Source organism: Bactrocera latifrons, unplaced genomic scaffold (genome assembly GCF_001853355.1).
Source record: "Bactrocera latifrons isolate USDA-ARS-PBARC rearing strain unplaced genomic scaffold, ASM185335v1 scaffold_71, whole genome shotgun sequence".
Lineage (NCBI taxonomy): Eukaryota > Metazoa > Arthropoda > Insecta > Diptera > Tephritidae > Bactrocera > Bactrocera latifrons.
This window is the reverse complement of record NW_017537390.1, coordinates 180250-203728: the sequence shown is the minus strand read 5'-3', so window position 1 is coordinate 203728 and position 23479 is coordinate 180250. Positions and strand designations below refer to the sequence as shown.

The window sequence follows — 23479 nt, the reverse complement described above, 5'->3', positions numbered from 1 at the left end:
AACATTTGCTGCGCATAGCCGCAAGTCATTTCCCTTAGGTGCCGCACAAATCATAAATGATGTGTATATTTATATATTCATGTGAATATAAAATACAGGAATAGCTGTGCTGACCACATTAAAGGCGAGCTAGCAAACACTTTTGTTGAAATATTTTTAAATACGTAAAATGCGACGGCAACCAATACAAGCGGACCTGATCATTACATTGAGGTAAAAAAAATAATAATTTAACAATATAGCGTTAAATTTTCGCTAATAATGAACACATTATAGCACTAATAGAGTGTTCAGTCAGCAGTGTTTGGGTTTAACCGCTTTAATAACTCGATTAATATTCAATTTTATATCATTATATTAACAACAAATAAGTCAAGTAATTTGGCAAACATCTAAAAAAATCACTATTTTTTCACATTGTATAAAAAAATCCCCGTCTTTACATACATACATACACTCGTATATTCTTAAAATTAATATACTTATATCCGCCTCGACATCATATTTATGTTGCTGCTGCTGTCGCTCTTTATTATTTTCCACAGCTAATTACATTTTAATTATAGTTTTGCTTTTGATTTATTCGTAGCGTTTTTCGACACGCTTTTCAATGAGAACTTTTGCCCTTTTGTCCGTCTGCGATTATTTTAATGGCTTTGCTGTTCTTTAATTGAGGCAAGATGTGGCACAAATACACACATACACATGTATTTATATTCACTAATGTATGCAGATAGAACAATTAACAGCGAAATTGGTATAGCAGATTATATAATTGCAGCTAAGCGGCTAATAATTGCTAGCGGTGTAAGCGCTTTAAATGGTTTTGCTGTAAAAAAAAAAATCGTGTAAAATGAAAACAAATTCAATGTTAATGGTATACCATACTGGCAATAATTATATATGTGGGAATATTTACTTAAGTACAGAGTTTGTTATTTAAGCAAAATATCAACTAAGAAATTGAGAATTCTATTTTGGGAATTTTGTTTTACATAAAGTTTATACAGTAACCAGCTTCAGAGCCTCCAAAATAGTGATCCGAGTCGAGTCGAGGACCAGGGAGCTCTCATAGGAATGCTGAAGTGTTTTTAAAAGACATCTTTAGTCACATTGTTATTCTCTTCCGCTAGGGCGTGGTCACAAATCAGCGATATGTTGAAGAATTTGACTTTGATGTCAAATGGGGTCAATGCCAGAACTCGGCGATGGAGTCTCTCTCATATCACGAGTCCCACGCCAAATTTGCGCTTTTGCGCTCTTTTATATAACCACTGTAATAAATGCCACAAGGGCGTACTCCTCCCAGTCCTTCTACTGTTCATCGCGTTTCTTGGACGGCGGTGATGTGAACCAGCTGGGCAGCGGCACCTTTTCCATTAAGCGACCGGACATTGCAGGTGTAATCTGGAACACATTTGCAATCGCCATCAAAAGAGGATTCTATCATCCAAGGCTGTTGCGGCCTTTTTATTAGGGGGTGTTTTTTTTACGTTGCGATTCCCAAAATATGTTCCAACTTCTCACTTTAGAAACTCGGGTATCTCCATCTTTTTTCTATTCTTTTAATATTGGCTCTTGTTTCAGAGAAAATCTCTTCTTCCGATCTCATTTCGTTGGTAGACCGAAATAAACTCAGGATCTCATAACTGACGTGTTAATTATAACTTCACTTTTTCTATCACAATCTAACATAAATAATGTTAAATTGTAACATAGAGCATAGACAAATTGAAATAAAAAAGTTTCGAGTGATCCGTTGATGGACCATCACTCCAGAAACCAAATTTAGTAGATGTGGAACTTCAACAAAGAGTCTATTGAAGCGAATCTTCCATAGTTTGTCAAAATCAAACTAGCCAAATTCTCTGTGAACTTCATTGCTATGGAAAAGCCCAAGCTAGCACAGGAAACAGGTGTACACAGGAACAGGTTTGTCTAACGATTTTTACCGTTTTGTGTTTTCAATTGAATCACAACTTCACAATCGTTGATAATGTTGCATAAGTGGTTTTTGGAGTCTCTTTATGACGCAGACAAGCATTTGAGTGGCACAAAGCATTCTGCAAAAATCGTGAAGTCATCAAAAATTTGTCTCATGCTAGATGGCATTCTCAGTCCCATTCTGTTAACATCAAGAGAGTAAAAGAAACAGCGCAAAGATCTTAACTACTCTTATGGATCAACTCAACAAAGTATGGGTAATGCTACGGCAAGTACCAAAATATCTGCATTTTTTACAAAAACGATTTTGAGTAAAGGTCTAAAAAGAGATGCTTGACAACGAAAGTGAAAAACCCTACATTCATCAAACGCATAATTACTGGTGATTGGACGTGGATTTATGCATATGACTTCAAAACTGTCGAACAATCTAGCCAATGGGCAAAAATTAACCGAAGCCAAAGAATCAAAATTCGCTGAATGTACGGAATGGAAAGTTGTATTGAGCGTTGGTCTGCTTGTATTGGCTTACCAGCCTATTTTGAAGGCGAAAATAATGAATTGTATTAAAATATGTGAAAATTTGTTTTTTTTTCAGACCGGGTCAAATATTACCAGCAAATATGTTCATCAATTCTCTTTTATTAATGAGTTATGTACATATTTCAAGACTTATTGTGTTCGTATTGTGCTCCATATTAAATATTAATTAAACTAACTATAGTTTACACTTGAAACTATACCATGGCGAATGAGTTAGTTCATTTTCGAATTAAGAGTCTCTCTTGTTCGCACGGTTATATCCGAGTCAAAGTTGAGAAATCAAGAGATGAATGCAGTCAGTTTTGTATACAATCGGCGAAAATTTGTTTCTAATGTATTCGAATGCAGTATTTCATGTCGAACAATTGACTATAGGACAGAGTGTCAGGGAAAATACTCATTAGACAAAGAAATATGTTAGTCACGGGAATTTTATTGGAAAATAATTTATGAGCTCTCAATATTTATGAATATTAACTTCGTAATTGTAAGTGATCTCATAACTTAAGCAAACAAACAAAAAAAACCAATAAAAGTAATCCCCTATTTTTACACCAATAAAAACATTATCAGCAATTCAACACAGTCGCCCCACTGAGCCGCAAGACAGCTATTATGAGCAATAATTTTAATGCAAAAATACCACAAAATCGGAACAGGTACACGAAAAGCATGCTACGCGCCACGCAGCTGTCACTCAAAGTGACATATTTACTTCACTTTATGGCGCGTAAAAGCGTCATAAAATTCACATGCGCCGTTGAGGTTATGCGAAAGCAACGAAAAATTATCATAAATAAAATTGCAATGAATTCAGAGTGAAAGCGCCACCAAAAAAATACTAAAAAAAATTCATAAAAATTTCGAAGAATGCCATTTCAGTATTTTAAGCAGAGTTGCATGCGTTCTGACAGCGAAACGCACGAGCAGCTGCTGCTAAAGTTGCGGCAGACAGCAGGTATACACTGGCTAATATAGTGCATAATATGCACAGCTGTCAGTCAGACTGTCAGAGCGTATGTCATATCGCTGGCGGAATGTGTATTTACATATAGCGGGATTTGCTGGACAATTTTAGAAAATTAGGTGTTTGAAATATTAGTCTAAAAGTAGTTTAATTTATTTAGAGCGGACCAATTAAATTCAAGTAGGATTATTAAAAAAAAAAAATACGAAAAAAATTACTACAAAACTATTGCTTTAAAAACTGCTACTTTATGTAATTGCACGGTTTCTTCCAATATTCCATCAAATTGCTCCTGATTATTTACTAATTATTCATTTCTCGAACTCATTTCTTCACGCTTATTTATTCAAAACCCTTTTCCAGCTACTGCATCTTGCAATCAATAACAATTTTCTTCACCTTCTTCAAGCGTCCACGGTGAATGCGGTTGCTCAGTTGGGTAATCAATCATTCAGCGCTGACAGCTATGCATCTGCCAGTAGCCAGTACTCTGACGGCTGATCACTGCCTTGAATGCTGCAATGACAGGCAGTGAATTTCGCCAGCAAGTCATCATTAATGCCATCACCATCATCATCATCATCACTTTGAATAGCACTTTGATAAACATATAATCATCGTTCTCACTAATATTCATTGCCTTGCAATCGAAATTCATTCATCATAAGATTTTTTCTGTCAGCTTCATGCCATTTCATGTCTCCTTCATTCGCATTTTCAATTTCGCTTTCATTTAGATTTTTACCCAGTTTATGGCTATTTTATCATGAATGCACCCATCAGTTCTAACAAATAGGTCAATATTTTTGCGCAAACTCAAACATCTGATCATTTTAGCATATGACTCACTACCAACTCCCGAAATACCTTTTAGAGTTGACACTATTATGTCTCACCTGAGCCTCAGCGCTGATTGGTTTGTCATTACTATTTTATTTTATCATCTTCTTATTTTTTTCTACATTCTTTGCAATTTCTCCAGCCCACCAGGGTGGCATTCAATTAAATACTAGACAGCCAAATAACTGACTGATTTTGAAATATTACTCTTTTCGCCACTTTTGTAAGCAGGTTGGCCACCGGCTCGTTCAAGTGCAAGTGGCGCTACGATTGCGTGCGTAGAAAAGCGAAGAGATTAGTGGAGGAATAGTAAAAGCCACATCACAACACTTTACAAAGTCTCCTCTCCTGTGAGAAAGTGGGACAGCATTGATGAACAACTGATTATATATTAATTTGAAAATTATGCTGGCGTCAATGCGTAGGTTTTCTAGCAATTGTTGCGTGAAAATTGTGTCCGACGATCGTGCTTAGTAACTGTTTATAGTCAGTGATGAGTAATCGGATTAAGTGATTAGCCGTGACTATAAAAGCAATAAGAAATTGGTGCATTGTTGCGTTGGTTTCTTTTTTATTTTGATTAAAGTAGGGTTATAAAGATCTTAAATATTAACTTTCTCTTCAAACTTTGAGCGAGATTACATCAAATTCTTAAAATATTTACTAGAAGCTGGATTAACCGTCCAGCATCAACAAAGAGCAACAGGCGAGATATAAAGCTTAATAAACAACCGTTAATCAAGTATGAAAAAGTATACAATTTTGGGTTTTTAGAGTAAGTAATCGCAGTTTTGAAAGTCAAATGTAAGTGCTTCGAAAATAAGGTTAAAGCCAACAGCACAACCACGGCTAAAGATATAGATATAAAGATAGACAGAGATAGATATAGAGGTAGAGATAGAGATAAAGATAGATAGGGAGATGGAGATAGAGATAGAGGTAGATGTAGAGACAGAGACAAATATAGAGATAGAGACAGAGATAGATATAGAAAAGTGTTGTCGACTAATAACTTAATACGTTGAGAATGGCGCTGCTTTTAGTATGCCGTTTCATCTTAGTGACGCGCCGTCTTCAATGTGTTATATAAGAACCTTGAAACAGCTTTACCAAATCTGACTCGTTTATAATTACTGTTCTTTGTTTTGTTCGTGCGCGAAAATGCGAAATTCGTGCTGTCACTGTCATTTGTAGGAAGTGTTGCCTTTTGCATTTCATTCAGAAAAAATGCAGCTCAGACGGGTCAAATGTTTGTAGAAACCTATGGTGAACCTTGTATTAGTGAAAGAGCGTGACAGGAATGGTTTCATAAACTCAAAAATGACGAATATCACGTGGAAGGCAGAAAATGTCTCGGAGCTGTGAAAAAGTTTGCTCGGTGTAGAGTATTTTGAGCTCTAATTACCAGGCAAAATACAGAAACCCCCTATCGTACGCAAATTATACGTTTGAGTCGAGCGTGGAAAGAAAAACGCTTGCAATTTTCGGAAAGACTAGGCAAAATAACACTTTTATATGATAACATCCGCCACAAGTTTCCAAGGTCGTGGAAACATAACTGAAACTTTGAAATGGGTCATGCTATCCCACCCGTCGTACTTTCCTGTCTTCGTCGCTTCTGATTTCTACTTATTCTAAACCTAAAGTATCCAAAACAAACCTCTCTGTATAAAAGGAGTGGTAAAAGATATTAAAAATAGCCATGAATCACAAAATTAACTTCTGTAAAAATAAATATTGAAAATTGGTTACAATCTTTTTTTGGTTAAATAGGAAGTTTCTTAAAAACCGGTTATTTAGTATAGCTAAAATTGAATTTCTCTGATGGCACCCCACTGTGCGGATATCAATTTGCACACATAAGTTAGCTTCGACCACAAGGAAAGCCAGCATATTAAAGAACGTGCCCGGAAGAAAATTTTGAAATTTAACTATTTTACATCTATGAAAATTTCTTAGCAGGAAAAAGCCTCGAAAAAATATCCTTAGAATAGCTTTGAGAAAAAAAAAACTAATTGACAAATTAATGGCAACCTCCGAGTAATTTTCGCTCACATTAAAGTAGAGAATATAAGTTAGGATCAGTAAAACATAGAAGTAACAGAAAAACGTTGCCCACATCTAGGTCCCACATCTAGGTATATTTTTGCAAAGTCTCATACCTCAAAAACCCTTGCCTATATGTGTGCATATTTTAGCAAAGGCTAACACCTGAAAAAAATTTTGCTGACTCAAATATGTTTAATGGTATATACGGGGTTCAAGGCATACGCAAATGTTTAAAGGTATTTTTTCAAGCGATGGTATTTTGCGAAATTTTTTTTTTCTTTTAAAAATTGTTTCGACACAAAGAACACAAATTATCTTCCTGCTGGGTCATATCATGTACGAAAAACCAAAAGCAAAGGTGCTCCACGAGTGGCGTCAATTTCCAAACTTTCAAACGCCAAACAAACGCAATCAATCATAGAAAACCAACACCACTCTCACGTAACAGAGTCTTCGCAGACAAATAGTACACACTTGTATGTATGGTGTATGTGCAACAACCAAATTGGCAGGAATGCATAAAACCAATATCAGCCACAAACGGTGCAGCGAATGTCAGCGCAGAGCCATGACCAAGCAGTTGACTGAAAACCGCCAGCCACTTGATATGGAAAAACCAGTGACAATGGCAACGTCACAGCCGCATGTGGCATGCCACAAGTTGCACACACTTTAACTGTATATTACAGATATCCACTCAAACAACCGACTTTTGTAACTGCTCATCGCTGCGCTAGGCAATCATGTGACTACGTCAATTTGTCAATGTCGCTGACATTGGCATTGGCGCCCCGTCGCTACCAATTGCCGCCACACCGACCGACCTACCAAGCGAAGTAATCTCATTCGTCTTCATTCATTCATTGCCACAGACAAACGAATGCTGCGAACGCACAGAACACACACACACAGGCGGTGGCATGTCGCCCAATCGAGTGCGTCAAACAGCAATCAAAGCGTCGTCGAGTGATAATTTTCCAACTCTTGAAAATGACATTCATAACCTGTTCTCATGACGAACCACTGATGGACGGACGGACTGGCTGTCTGACAGTCCGCCTCAAAGTGACTATAAATCCATAGACGAGGGAAAACAGCGCGAGGGAAAAGTATGCGAGTACTTCAAACCAAACCGATCCACTCAATCCAACTCCATTGGTGACATGTTTTCATTACAACTTGGCAATTTTTTTAGCGGCGTTGTTAGTGAAGGGTTAAACTCTTGCTTTGCATAGAGTGCATCATCGGTGACTTGTCTGTATGTCTGCTGCCTCGCGCATTCCAATAGTCAAATATCGTCTGCAAATGCAGGTTGATTTGGAAGCTTACGAATGCATTCCATCACCGAGCGAAAGGAAGGAAGGTGTGTGCCTGGGAGGCCTGCGGATATGAGCGCAGTTTTTAGTCAATATCGCTGCGCACGCCTAAGTATTCACTTAAGTTGACCTTCAGTTGCATGAATTAAATATAAAATTAATACAAGAATAAGTAAAAGGTTAAGGTACCTACTTTACAGTTAGCTTGTAGTTGACATTTTAATTAAATTCAGTACCTTCCATCTTAAATAGTGGCACTCCCTTAGTATGCAAGGGCCAGGCTTATGTTCACTGAGAACAATTAGGGTTTAGCTCACCTCCAAGCTGATGTATTTTGGCTACAGTGATGATAATTGGTCTCAGAACGGAAGTCGGAGGCTAATTGAGCCATTTGTGAAAGAACCGTTTCTGGACACTTCCAAGTGAACGGCACTCAGAGACCTTTCGTCACTTCCATGAACTTCTACACATGGCTCCATCCTCTGGACTTTTATATGACAAAATGATTTTTTAAAACCATAAAATATACCCTCAAGCGGTCTTTAAACCAGGAACTCATACTCTCCGGTTATATGTATAAGCATTGACGTACCTCTATTGAGCATGCTCTCAGTTCACATATGTAAATACTGCTGTGTTTGAAATTAATATTTTGGAGGCCCGACATCATCAACTCCATGGCTCATCAAATCGATGTTTTGAGCGCACAAAAATACAGTTGTTTCAGTCAATGTGTGAAAGCTAGCATGGTCGTGGTAAAGAGTGATCCGTCTTCGGCGGTTGATCCGGAACAACAACTGATCTAGGACGACTTTACCAAAAGTTGTCTTGCCCAGGTGATCCACGACCTGGATAAAATTCACCATTCCATCGACAAAAGTTGTCTTGGACTCATCCACGACCTAGATTAAATTCACCACTCCATCGACAAACACTGATCCTTGAGGGAGTTTAATCGTCAAAAATTTAATGAGTTAGCCCAAGTCGAAAATGTTGTGAAAAATGTTCGCGATTAAAGTCTATTTTTTGGTCGATAAGAATATTTTAAGTTACTGTAAACAACATAAGTAGCGCTCATATATGAAAACGTTCTCAGTTTGCAATTCCGTCAGAAATGCCAAACTTTACGATAAATTTGTGTGCTTCCAAAGTGCAACACTAGTGTTTCCAAATCCCGAAATATAAGAGGCAATCTACGTAATCAATCAATTAAGAATCAGAACATTCAGAAATTGCTTTTGAATAAGCGAAGCTAATGAGGCGAAGTTTTCAAGCTACTTAGTGTAATACTTTTAAAAATAAAATACTATATATGTAAAGAACCAAACACTTCTCACTGTGTAACAAAAACATTCACAAAAGTGGCGCACCATCAAGTTGACTTTTTCTCTAATTTCCCAAACATTATTTGGATCGTTCAAGTGTTTGTGACAACAGCACTCATTGCTCATTAATCAAAGTGAGTAAACGTCTAATGTAAACGTCATTACTGGCTGACATTTGCCAAGTGCAATGGAGCAAAGCTGCAACTGTTGTTAAAGCTAATAAACTTACATGCATATCTACACATAAGCAAATGCAACACTGTGCTATGCTATGCAAGGTGGGCAAATATTTATATGGGATCGAGGAAATACTGGTACTAAGTGACATACAATCACACCCAGAACAAAATATGAAGATTTTGTTGCATGTCGGCAGTCAAATGTATRTATGTACATATATTTGTGTAGATTCAACTCAAGTTGCCATAATTACCTATTGCTTTGCTAATTTGTACAATCATTAAAATTCGTTCAAAAAACGGAAATCAAAAATAAAACGCATAGAAGGGTGAGAATAGTAAGCAAAAGTTTACTAAAAGTACAAAATGTGTTTATATCCTAAGGGGGGTTTGAATAAAGCAATAAAAAGAGCACAGAATCGAACTTTACTTATATTTTTCAGTTAATTTGGAAAATACATATGTCTGAATATTTAATTACAGAACATTAAATGAATACTTCAAACTGCTCTTATGGATATAAAAAACTAAGGCTGGACACATAATAAATCAGAAATATACAGCGATTAAATTAAATATATTATATTATGAAGATTTCATGGACTTGTAAAGTGCTCAATGAAAGTGAGATCGATCAAAAATCTCGCACTCATCGCCTTCCGAGGGGAAATAGAAAAACAAAGATGTATTTAGGGACTCTTAAGTCCAGCGTTTCTCCGATAATTTAGATCATGTTAGATAAGTATTTGGCGATGAGTTACTTTGTTAATTGTTCTCATATAGTATTTAGAAATATGGCATGTTATCATTTGAGAAGTCTTCGAGATATGTTTTATTGTGCTTATATCAGTATTCTTTATAACCATACGTAAATACGTGAATGGAGTAAATGGAGCTGGCGAGTTCGAGTGTATTCATTTAATCGAAAGTTGCTTAAGGAATTAAGACTCAATCAAGAAGATCGAATTAATCACCATTCGTGTGGAGAAAGAAATCAGATATTCGTAAAGCTATGGTAACACCGGTGAATAAAAAACTTCCCACTGAATCTCTAATGACTACCTTATAAAGAAGATTAAGTTAGGTTACGGTTAAGTTAGGTCCTAACAGGGATCACATGTGGAGAACTTATAGCGTTGGTCCGTTATGGTACCTATAACGCCTAAAAATTTGTAGTCAAAGGGCTGATAAATCGACAAAGCGCCTTGACCACTCATAAGTTTATTGTGGCGGCTAATGTCAGTCTCGGCTATTTTTCCCAATTCGCCGAAAGTAAGAGTGCCGATTTGTTTCTGGGAAAATATGAGGAAAAGTTCCTAGATGTTTCTAGCTCATTTTCTTCCAAACCACCTTGACAATTTACGTCCGAATATATTTTCAGCCTTACAACTTGAGTTCCTGTTACCCAATATCCAATGAAAATCCAGTAAAAACAATTAACTGTTCTAAGGGCAAATAGTTCAGTAAAGCTAATATATTCCAGTCTATTCTAGAAACATTTCGCAGGTTCACAGCAATGGGTTGTCATCCAACGCCTGCTAAGCGCACTAATATGATAAATTTTATATTTTTTGTGCTTCGAACAAACTTCTTCATATCTACATCAAAATTAATTGTTTGAGTATGTGTCAAAGATGGACACTAGCAAAGAGCAGATGGATGTTATAGTTTTTCTCCAATACATTCAAAAACCAAAACCAGACAGCGACAACCACATCATCGAAACAATCACTCGCAATTTCGGTTTTGTCGATTCCGTTCCGGAAATTTAGATAACAAAAATTGGATATCAAATGGAAATCGTTGAGTCCGACCATTATGTAAGTCCTGATTCGTTTTGCCTGGAGTTAAGGATTCGCAAATCTAAAATTTTGAAAAAATCAATTTTTTTCATATATTTAAAGTTTAGACCGTTAAGAACATATCCCCCAAAGGATTTTAAAAAATTAAAAAGATTAAAAAAGTACCTAGCCCGGTAGGTAGGTAGACTCCTTTTTTAAACGCGTTTTTCTCGAAACTACTTTTTTCCACACGGTACCGGCATTATCTCAAGTTCTGTGCAACCGATTTACTTGAAATTTTGTGTGAACTTTCTTAATATAATCCTTTATCCTTTATCTTTATATAATCCTCGATCCATTGTTTTTAATATTGAAAAAAAAAATTCAGGAATTTCACAAAAAAAAAGCGTAAAAAATTATTTTTATTTTCAGGCAGTCGTCATTTAAAAAAAAAAAATTTCGTGTTCCCTGAGGTAGGGACTATAACAGCATCCTTACTAATTAAGAATTTCTTTTGATTTTTTTTTTTTTTCAGACCACCAGTAGAGTCAGGATCAATGTCCCCAGGATGCGACATTTTTTTTTTACACCTGTCTCTCTCCCTCCTCTAATTATTTTAATTTTTAATATTTTTTTGTAAAATTTTTTTTCTGTATTCTTAAGGTATTAAAAAAAACACCATGAAAAAATGGATGGTAAAAATATTTTTTTTTTTTTTAAATAAAATTCAAAAAACTGAATACCCTCTTAAAAAATCTGGATACCAAAGCTAGTTCAATTTTTTGGTTTGAATGCAAAACCCCTCATGGATCACATTCCCATCTGCAAATAGTTACTGAGAGCAGAGGAATTGAGTTCCATCAGAACAACTTCAAGCCCTCACTTCGATATTGAAGCTCTGGCAGCTTGATTGGTTGGCCTGATGCATCCACCTCATAGTCCGTTCTTAGTCCCAAGTGATTACTATATCTTCCTCTCAACGGCGAATAACTTTTCGGTGAAAAAGGGATTCCAACAATTGCAAAAAATGAAAATAGCTCCTCAAAATATGCAACCTTCAAAGCTATACCGAACAAGTTTGAGAACAGTATTGACATTACAGTATATTCAGAATTTTAACAAATAGCTTTTACACACACAAAAAATGAGAAAAAAGTGTCCAATCAAGACTAACAATTACAAAGTACAATAAGAACTGTTGGTGCGCTCTAATTTGCTTATCTGACAAAGTTAACTAGTTATCAAAGATCTCTATTATATTTCTATTTTTATTACGACCAAGCGGGGAACGAGAAAAGAAGAACACATTCTTTAATGAAGATTTATAGTTAACGCTTTCATTTGTTTTCATAGCGTGGCTGGCTTTTCCAGCTTCTTCTTAAATATTTGTTTTACCTTCTCTTCAGCATTTTTAATCTTTTATTTTTGTTTAAAAGCACACACACACATTCAATGAACTGTTTAACTGGATGCAAGCGTCATCTAACAACCACTCAGATTGGCAGCGCGGCATGCAGCGCCTTAGCGTGCCACCAGCTAATGCAGCAGAACATAGAAGCTGCTGCAAACTGCTGTGGCCGGCTTATTTACATATGTAAATACATATATGTTTGTGTGTGTGTTTGTGTTGCTGCATGTCTGCGCATCTCGTTGGTGCATCGATCTTTATTAACGCATTAAAATTAATTATCTTCTTTATTTCTAACACGGATTCAACTTCCATTTCACACGAAGCAACCAGCTGGCTGAATCAAGTCGCGCCAGATAAAGTCAAGACACGGCAGCAACCAAGCAAACAGCCACTGAAACTGACAGTTAGTAAGTCAAGCAATCAGTTAAACTTTTACGATGGCGTGTTGGCGCTGTTGGTGGCTTCATTGCAGGTTGCACCTGTGCCGCCTCAGAAGCACTCTCTCTTTCTTCGCTCTGCGCGCTCAGATTATCTTTCTAATTTTATTATTTTCATTATTCTTTTAAAGTTGTTYTCTATTTTCTTCTATAAATTTCATCGCAAATATTAGTTGTTGTTGTTGTTTTAGATAGATTTGCTTGCTGTTGTTGTGTTCCAACAAACATATTAACCAATATTTACCTGCAACATAATGATAAATGCACTTTATATGAGAAGTTCTTTGTTGTTGCTTTAGAAAAGTTTTTGTTTTGTTGCTTGCTCTACCCAACCTAGAACGTCAACCAGCTTTTACTAATAATAATAMTGTTGTTAGCAGGTGTGAAGTGTACATAATTCCAGTTTTAACTTGTTTGCAGACTAAAGGCTCAAGCTATCACTTTGATAGGGCGCTTAAGTCAATATTTGAAAGTTTAAAGACAAGTGTTTGTTGTTTAATTTTGTCTTCATAATTTACATATATAAAAGTAGAACAATTTTTTTTTTTTTGTTACTTTTTGTTTTGTTTTCGCCATATGCAACCCCTCTAAGCTGTCAACGGCCAAAAATACAACTTATAAAAAAAATATTAAAAAATCATATTTTGCTCTAAATACATTTGTTTTGTTTTTCTATGAAATATACTCCCACTTTAGTATTGTTGAAATTCTCTCTCACCGAATTTAGGTTACATGTGGTGTTAATCGCTGATACTTACAACATTTTTAAACTACCGTACGAGAGACTGTACTTGCTCTTTTGGTTACAAATGGTTCGTGGTTGCTCACGCGCTTGTTATTTGACAGTGATAAATGTATACTCGTATGTATGTAGAAAAAGAAAATTATTAGAATTCGTAAACAAAAAATTATGTATTTGCTTTCTAAATTGAGGCATTGATCCATCCATTCTTTAATTGGAACCAATTTTAAAATTCAAAAATTTCTTAAGATTAGTTAAATTACAATGAAAGTCACTAATAAATCACACACTAGTAGCTATATTTGAAAGCACTCAACTACAAAGCTTTCACATTTTCATAGGCATGATGTAATTAGCATAATAAAAAGCTCACAACACACCCACTAAAATTAGTTAGGAAGACATAATGCATTAAGAAGACAATTCAATGACAAGTGACTCATTCATAATAGAAACACATTGAAAAAATTCTGTTATTCATTATTAAGTGTAATCTATTAGTTTTGTAAAATCATGTGAAAAACACAGCTTTCACCCGCAAATCAATGAAAGTCTGACCATTGTAAAGCAATTGTTTCTTTCAAGGAGAGATTGTTATGTATTTAGTTGGAATACATTTAAATAAAATGCTTTCGACGGTTTGCAGCTTTCATTATATTTCAAAGTAAAATATGAAACTTTTCCTGACGTATGGAAAACTAGAAAGAGGAAGTATGAAATAAATATGATCCTTGAATTCAGGCCTAGTAAAAAAATCCACTATTTTTAAAAGTTTCAGTTAGCATAGTTACAATGATCCGACTTATATCAAATATGCACCATTGAATCGATGACCATTTTGCAGACAGTTTCCTCTCTCATAAAAACCTCCGTTTCTATTAGCAAAAAGTTGGATGGGGCGACTTGCACAATCATGTCTTGAGGTGAATTTTCCACATGCAAAATCATTCACCTGCAAATCATTCAAGTTGTATTCGGTCGGTACAGGGCCCGGTACTATGGTATAAGGTGGATGTCTAAGAACTTCACAACCAAGCTCTTGAAGCTTCTAACAAGTCAGTCACGATGTCTATAGCCAAGAAAAGTCTTTATAAAGCACAATTCCTCTCCTATTACCTAAAGCCTAAAGCAATAGCTGGCTTCAAACGGTCCAAAAAGGTGATGGTATATATCTGAATTAAGAGTTTGGGCCTTTTCCTCTTTTTAGAGGATTTAGCCATCAATCCCACCAAACATACAGGAGACCTTTCCGGCTTGGTTACTGTATGTGCTGAGCGTAAGTGACCCACTTTTCGTCACCTATAACAAACCGCTTCAGAAATGAATCGGTTTTGGGTGTCTGAGGCATATGATCTATGTCTTTTTATGTTAACTCGTATGGATCTCGCGTGGACCCTTACATCGACCTCATTTTTGTATCGACCCTTATTTAAATAGCTCCAAACCGGTTTCTGTACATATGGCCATTAAAGTACTGTAACACAAATCGGGGAATAGAGTAATGTGTAGAGGAGGATGAATCCATGAAATCCAAGAAATTCACGCAAGTGAAAAAAGTTCTCTGAGCGTCATTCACTTGGGAGTGGCCAGAATCGCTTATTTTACTTACAGCTCAAGCACCTCACGACTTCCGGTCTTACACCAGGTATCCTCTGCGTAGCCAAAAAAGTCCGTTTGTGAGAAGGCAAATCATTCCCTCCGAGGACGTAAAACACCCCCCATGAAAGGGTCACAACAGTCTTGAATGAGAGAACCCCCTTTTGATATCCCCGCAAACATCAGGCTAATACGCCTGTGTAAACTGACATTGAGCAATACCAACAACTCCGTCAGGATCGGGAAGGACCTCTCCGAACCGTTCGATACCAAACGAGGTTTCAGATAAGGTGACTCCCAATCGTGCGACTTCGTCAATCTACTGCTGGAAAAAAATAACTAAATCCATTTATTGGAAAAATAATGGATTTCCTTTTAATAGACCTTATGTTGTTTAAGTTACCGCTGGACCTTGACATCTATAAAATCAATATTGCTTTCAAAAGTAGATTTCAAGCGAATATTGAGATTTTCTGAAAAATATCTGTATTTCGGGGATTGCCGGATGAAACATTTTTTGGTCACTGCAATTCTAAGGTAAAACGTGAATTCTGTATTTCGCATATTCATACGTAATAAAACAATTTTGCATGCCAACAGCGTTATTGGAGTGTACGAAATATATATTCTCGGTTATCAAAACTGGCTTAAAAAATATTTTTTAAAGTAATTTGTTCGAGAGTAATTCGAATTGAAGGAAAGTATCTGTCGGCACCATACCGTGACTCGTTTAGGTGAAACATTATAGAATTATGCTGAGCTCAAAAATATGAAATTAATTCATTTAAAATTGATAGTTGTTGGTGTAATGGAAGATATCATGTACTTTAACTGAACATTTTATATTCAGTTGAATTAAATTTTCGTTAGCCTAATGCTAATAACATCACAATATGAATAGCTCTACAACAAATATTGACTTAACAGGCTTTTGCATTTCAATTTAATGAGATGCGGTGCTAAAACTTTCACTTCTCGCAATGAAAGTGAGAACTTGCATGGAGTAATGAAATCAGTCTAATTAATAATAGATTTTTACATCGCAATGTCTGAAAAAGCAACTCAAATATTAAAACTAATGTAGAATTAATGAAAGCAAACATACAAACAACGATTTGTAAAAATAAATATTTAAATTTGGAGCAAAATTTCAATGTCAAAAACTGGCAGGTGCTTAAAAAAACAGCTGCCACCAAACTAATATGCTCCACTAAATAGTTTTGAAAACATTTTCTGACGCCTTTTCGCTCAAAAAGTTTGCTGCAGTGAAGTGTGTGTGTGTACCTTAACAATTTGCAAAGAGCATTTAAAAGCATTTTCAAAGCAATTAGCACTCCAACGGCCAGCTGTAAACTATAAAAAGGTAAACAAGCACAGAAATTATGGCGAGTGAAGAAGGTAACCAAATAAATATGAATGAAGCCAGCCACTAAGTATACCATTTAGTTGAGAAAAGGTGTTTCGTCACAAAAAAATAAACTTTGAAAAATATATTTTGCTGGAAAAGCATAAATCAGTGTGGCACATGAAATGCCTGAGGAATTTCGCCTGCAATAAATAGAGGTGTTAAAGCTAATTAACGCTGCTATTTAAACATAATCTAGCATACGTCAATGCGTTGGAAATGTTTAAGTTTACATTTTTAATCCAACATGAAATGCTTTGGAACGCCTTACTGTGTGATATATTGCATTTTAGAGCGCTTAATTCAAGGGGTGTCCACTGAACATAGACAATATAAGAATTCATTATTGGCCATCAATGTTCCGCTAGATTTTAATTCGTAGGTATTTTTACATTTTTCTTCAAAAGTCTAATGAATATATTTACGAAAAGGAGGTATTGTGAAACGGTAATGCAGTAAGTTAGATTAGGTCATGTTAGATGACTGATTCTCTAAGACGGCGACGAATCCCAGTTATATCTGTTCAATACAATTTTTTTTTTGAAGCCGGCTAAATACTCCTGTAGTAGTTGGATATTAAATCTTGACAAAGCGTCTTGAATCTATCACAAATCTCCCGAGGTACTTTTTTTCAAGTGCACCCATTTCCACTGGTTGCCTAAAGATTAAAATCCGAGTTAGTTCAGCCTTGGCGGGGCATTTGCTAAAGAAGAGTTCAGATGATTCTATCTCATCATATTCTAAGCAGCTTCGACGAATACGGCTGGCATCTGGTGCGAAAATTTCAATATTAACGCATAAATTTGAATAGGTAATCAATTAGAACTCCAATAACTATTTGAAGGCGAACTTTTCTAAAAGAAGAGTTCAAATGCAATTTGACCACGCACCTAAACCGGTCTAATCATCACGTAACTCGATGCGAGATATGGAGTCGAGATATCTCTCACAAGTCTCGAGTGTTCGATCAAAGTGTTGAAGACTAACATAGCCGCCCTACTATCAGAGTGGTTACGGGGATTCCAGAGTACTTTCGCTCGCAGTCATCTTTTGCTTATCTCAAGCCGGATCAGCTTTTGCGGCCACACACCTTTATATATCCACGGATGATTTGTAGCCTCTGAGAGCCTTGGGTTAAACAATTACTAACTTCTTCGTAAGCGTAGTTTTTTCCAGTTCCTTCCACGTTATAGGCTTTGCAATGGACTCATAAAAGCAAAGAACGATGATTCTTGCTCTTTCTTCGATACAAGGATCCCATGAAAGATTCCTAACCCTGAATTACGTTTGAGTTAACTACACATTGTATCTAGAAATTTCCCGTTAAACACAGTAGCTATGTCATCTGTAAAAGCCATTTCACGGCAGTTAGCTTCCTCAAGCTTTTTTTCCGAAAATCTTTGCCAGCGATGATCCATAGAAGTGACGAGAGAAGACATCCCATGAAAATATAATACTGTGATCCAAAAGTGAGATGATTATCGGGGTGTGGTCTACTTTGAATTCCTGCCGCCGGCTCAAACTGTTAATAGAGAATATTATTTCAGCGTTATGCGTCGTTTCCTTCAGGATATTCATTTGAAACAACCAGAATGACATACTGCATTGGTTCTTAGCGATTTTTTTGTCAAAATCTCGACCCTTATCGTTCGGCAACTACCGTATTCGATCTTTGACTCCGTCAGACTTCGGGCTATTTAGTAAACTCAAAAGCCTAATGCGGTGTCGCCATTTTTGCACGATTGAGGAGTTAAAAAACCGAAGAAAAGAGATCTAACCGGAAAAAACTATTCCGACAGGTTTGAGAATTGCAAAAGGTGAAAGGTGGATTGATTGGTAAAGTGCGTTCTATGGAACGAAGATATCTTTAAAGCGAAAGAAATTCATTTGGTAAGTAAGTAAAGAACTTACTTTTTATAAACAAATTCACCTCACTTCACTGCACTTTATCAAATAACTTCTAATTCCATAGATGTTTAAGAAAAAATTACGAAAAGCCCTCATAATCGCGAGATAAATAAATATTCCTACAATTGCACCTTGGTTCAAAGCCTAAATTACCAAGGCAATCATTATTTATTACTTAACTCCTCTCTACAAATTTCTAGTCCCATTATTGCTGTTTTTTCCATACTTTCTTCTCTTCCAACACATTTCTTCTTTTTATTGTCCACAATCAATCGAAATCGCGTTATAATGTCAAACGTTGCGCTGTGCTGGCGCTATTGATTAGCCACCGATAAGCCAGTGCAATTTGCATAAGAATAAATTTGTATATTGAATGTGAAAAAATGAAATCAACGAAGTACAAAAAATGTAAATCCACCCCATTGGTGATACCAGGTGAAATCCGGAGTGCCAAGAAGAGGCACGGCTCGTCATTGTGGTCATTAAACGACGCTATGATAAATGTGGCAGGCCGGATAAATGTAAATATTACACAATAAGTAAAAGTTTGCCACCACTAAATGCTAATCACTAAACATTCATCAATTCCGGCAACACTGTCAATTATTCATGTTTTTCTGCCGGTATTTCATGTTTCTGACGTTGCTGTTGTTCTGATAATAGAGATTTACACATTACACTCCAGGGAAATTAACGGCAACAAACATTAAATGCCAAAGCTATCAACAGCTTAGGCGGAAAAAATTCTGAAAATGCCAACTGTGCGGTTGTATGTTTTGTACCAGCCGCAACAACAACAGTAACAGCTAATGCCACACTGACAGCATGCAAAAGTCAAACAGTTGTGCGTATTTTTTTGAAAAAAAAGAACATATTTATTTAAGGGATTTACTTGACAATGTATTTTGGCCAGGAAGCCGCAGGAATTCAATACATACTAATTCGCTACTCTCGGGTGGGTTGCCTCGGGTGTCAATCACTCAACATTTACATGCTAAACAAATATATTTAAAAAGTGATTTATATGTTACTTTGTGGATTTATTCATCTGTGGTTTTCGTTAGGTAAACATTTGTCATGTTTTGTTGATATTTATCAGAAGAAGATTATTTAGAAGCTTGTGTAGACTTTGTTTTAGCTAGAAACGATTTATTTTAGTACTTTAAGATTATTTTTCAAAAAAAAGTAAAAACGCGAAGACAATTAAATATCAATGAGAAGAAGGAAATAATTAATTTTTACCCAAGTCACACTACTATTTGAAGCATACATTTAGGGGCATAGTTAGCGTACTTAGCGAAGTCACATACCTAATCTTATGAAACACTGTATGAACTAAACAGTTTTAGAAATATTTTGAAATATAATCTTATTTAATAGTAATAGTAGTAAAGCAAAGGATAAAGCAATGTATTGGAACAGCTTATAAAATGTAAATTAATGGTTCAATTGAAGATTTTATGATAAAAAAAAAACTAATAGAAGACTAATAATGTCGTTTTATTTATCAAAAAAATTAAAAAGAGAATACATCGATATGCTAGACAATGAACACGATGAGACACTTCAGTTAGTTTTCTAAGCTTTCACACCAAGCGTCTTTACAAACAATTACATATCCGTAGAATATTTTTTCCCAGCGCGAATTTGGTGTACTAGGCTATTGCTGTTAGGAACTTGCAAAGACTTTCTTTATTTTATATAGAAAGGATTTAAGTACTTTACTCTTCCTAAAAACACAGAAAGACAATTAAGCAAGAATGAAGAACAAGATATTAATAACGAGGAAATATTTAATTTTTACTGAAGTCACAAATCTAACTAAAGCATACATTTAGGGACATTGTTTTCGTACTTAGCGAAATCGCATACCGAATTATTGCAACACTATATAAGCTAAACACAAGCGCATATCATTATCAGAAATAGATTTTTTTTATAGATAGATACCGTTCCCAAGACAGTCGGGTCTACGAAAACCGGAACGGTCTTCGGTAGAAAGACAGAAGAAGATACGAGGACTACATATTCGGCATCAGAGAAAAGTTATGCTCCGATTGTGACTATCTTTAGACGTGAGTTGTCATACTTTAGGCGCACTATTCCTATAAGGTTTTATTCAATATACATAACTTTAGTAGTACTTGATTTATATATTATAAAAAAACAATATGTAACGTAAAAGATCCATTCCCCATTAAATTTTAGGTATATGTGTTTTTTCTTAAAAAAAAAAGTAGGGAACCTCGAAATGGATTACCCCTTATATAAGTAGGATATATGTTACCATTCAAGTTTTATATAATAATTTTAATTATCTGCATTTCTTCTAATGTTCACAGTCTGCAATTGCAACAACCACGCTCGACAATGTCGCTTCAATATGGAACTATTTAAGCTCTCCGGACGTATCTCTGGCGGAGTTTGTGTAAATTGTCGGCACTTTACCACTGGACGACACTGTCACTACTGCAAGGAAGGCTACTACCGTGATCCAACTAAGAAACTGAATCATCATCGTGTATGCAAACGTGAGTAGGACAAATTATTTTAATTTAAAAAGGAGAAAAAGTGGATTTATAGCTATCATAAGCTATTAAAATATGTGAGAGAATAAAAATATTTCACTTCAAATTTATGCCTTAGAGAATATACGGGATCTCATATAAAAAAATAATGATGTCATTGAAAAACTCTACGAGCTCCCTCAGTTTTTTCTAATAAAAGCTTACTGAAAATTTCGCCCCAACTTAAAAAAATATAAAAATATTTGGTTATATCTTTAAAGCACCACCTAATTGAATCCATAAATATTTACAAACATAAAAGTTTTTGTTTTTCTCAAATGAAGTCAACAAAATCGCGACATAACAAGTAAAAGTAATAACACTGCTACCGTTCCTAATGAACAATGCAATAAAAGTCAAAAAATTAAGGAGAAAAAATCATATAAAAATTTGTGGCAACATTTATGGGTTGCCGCTAATTTCAACAATGACAATTAGACACTAATTTAAATGGGGCCATTAAAATATTTGTGGCATTTGCTGATGCCGCCAAACGGCCAATCGCTGAGCGATGGAACGACGCTCTCGATTTTCAAATTTTTTTAGATAAATTAATATTGACAGATTTTACAAAGCGCGCACAGTTGGACTCCTTGGCTATTTAGCATTAATTTTTGCTTGTTGTTGTTATAATTATTATGTTGTTGTTGCTAGCATTATTACTCTTTTTGCTGTTGCGACGACAGCTGCGCTACGCCTAATTATTTATGGGCGTTCGGTGAGTGGCAAATTGTTGAACACACACAAACATACATAGTATACATACAATAATGCTAATCCAAAAAACATTTAAATACATATTTACATGTCATAAATATGCATAAGTCTGGCCACTTAGCTCTTAAGTTTCTGTTTTGTTGTGTGCTTTTTAAATAAACTGATAGCTGATTTTTATTTACATATGTATATTTTTAACAAACCGATGCGCTTGCACTTATGATCACCAATAGAAATCAATTTAACACTCGTAAAATAATGGAAGTTGAAACAGGAATTTCGTAGCTTTTTAGCAACTATTAATTAATTTGTGATGAAGTGAATGCGATAAGTGTTTGCCGCCCGAGTTGTGTGACATAAATTTGCTGCACATTAATTTATTCATTAGCAACAAGCGAAATAAAATCAAAACATTATATGTATATTATGTAAACAAAAACAATATGTAAAAGGCGCAGATAAGAATCGCTGTGGGTATTCGGTTTCAAGAATCTGAATTTGAGACAAGAAATAATTTCGTAAATATTTTTATTAAGTTTGATAAAGCTAATGGAAGAAAAAACATACTAAATTAATAACTAATATATAAAAGTAACATTTAAATTAAGTCTGATTGTTCTAAAGGTAGGTCAGTAGTTTTTTCAATAACCCTATAAAAGTAGACCGATGGGGACAGAAAACGGCGCAATATTTTTTCCTCCCTTTTAGCAGTAAGGTTTGCCATTTCATTGTGAAAAAATATACGATCCAACACGAGTCAAAATTATTCAACTTTACTACCGATATTCGGAGTCAGTAACCTCAACTCTAGCAACGCTACGTTCAATTTATGGTCATTAAAATCGCCCTGTCAGATCAACAATTAAGCGTCCAGTGGAAAAATTTTAATCCACAGGCACAGTACAAAAGGTTCCGTGCCAGTGAGACTAAGAAGTGCACGTAGAATATTGCTGCTGGCGCATAAATTGAGGAAGACCCAAAACAGTCTGTCACACATCGTTCTCAAGACCTTGGCCTACATCCTTACAAGATCGTATTGATGCAAGAACTGAAGCCGTTTGACCACTAGTCATATGTTCGCGAATTGGATTGAGCAACAACTGATACGGATTTTTATCGAAAAATCATCTTCAACGATGAGGTTAATTTCTGGCTGAATAGCCTCGTCAGGATAATATGGACTTGGGCAATATGTGACGTCGTTAGACTATTTCCTGTGGGGCTACGTCAAGTCTATGGTCTATGCCAACCGGAAGCGACCTAAATCGGTTCCTCATGATTACTTTATAGAGTCTACGTCTCCTTCTTAATGTAACAAAATTTGTGCCAAACTTCATATACTCTGTTCAGGGTTTAGCTAAGAATAGAAGGGTCTGAGAGCTGATGTATCAATACAAAATAATCAGACACATATATATATATATATATATCGATATTTTCGATATAAAATCAGCCGACACTACTGAAGACTCGTATTCAATATATATACTGAAACTTGTAAAGACATGAACCGGTTTGTATAGTTTACCTAAACTAGAGAAGACGTGAACCGTTTTGAAACATTTTTATATGTAAGTTAACACATTTCAGATGCATTATTTATGGAGTGTGTATTTTCGACATCGTTGCAGATTTCTGAGATTTGACTTATTTTTAAAGTTTTGTTACGGCCGAAGAGTTTCTAAGGTTTGCATTTTCACAGTCATTACGCAATATTTGAACCACATGCAGACTTTCTGTTTTCTTCTTGTT

The 23479-nt window shown here is 35.5% G+C and overlaps 1 protein-coding gene and 1 long non-coding RNA gene across 3 annotated transcripts in view; one reads left to right on the top strand and one right to left on the bottom strand.

Moving 5' to 3' along the window:
- Positions 1-23479, bottom strand: part of LOC108976001 — a 424947-nt gene that overhangs the window by 333776 nt on the left and 67692 nt on the right. The gene's annotated exons all lie outside the window — the stretch shown is intronic.
- LOC108975999 (netrin-A) overlaps positions 1-23479 on the top strand; it is a 192714-nt gene that overhangs the window by 111093 nt on the left and 58142 nt on the right. For both annotated transcript variants that reach the window (XM_018944867.1, XM_018944868.1), the window contains exon 2: positions 20786-20974. In XM_018944867.1, the coding sequence (XP_018800412.1) occupies positions 20786-20974 (189 nt within the window). The remainder of the gene's footprint in view (positions 1-20785; positions 20975-23479) is intronic.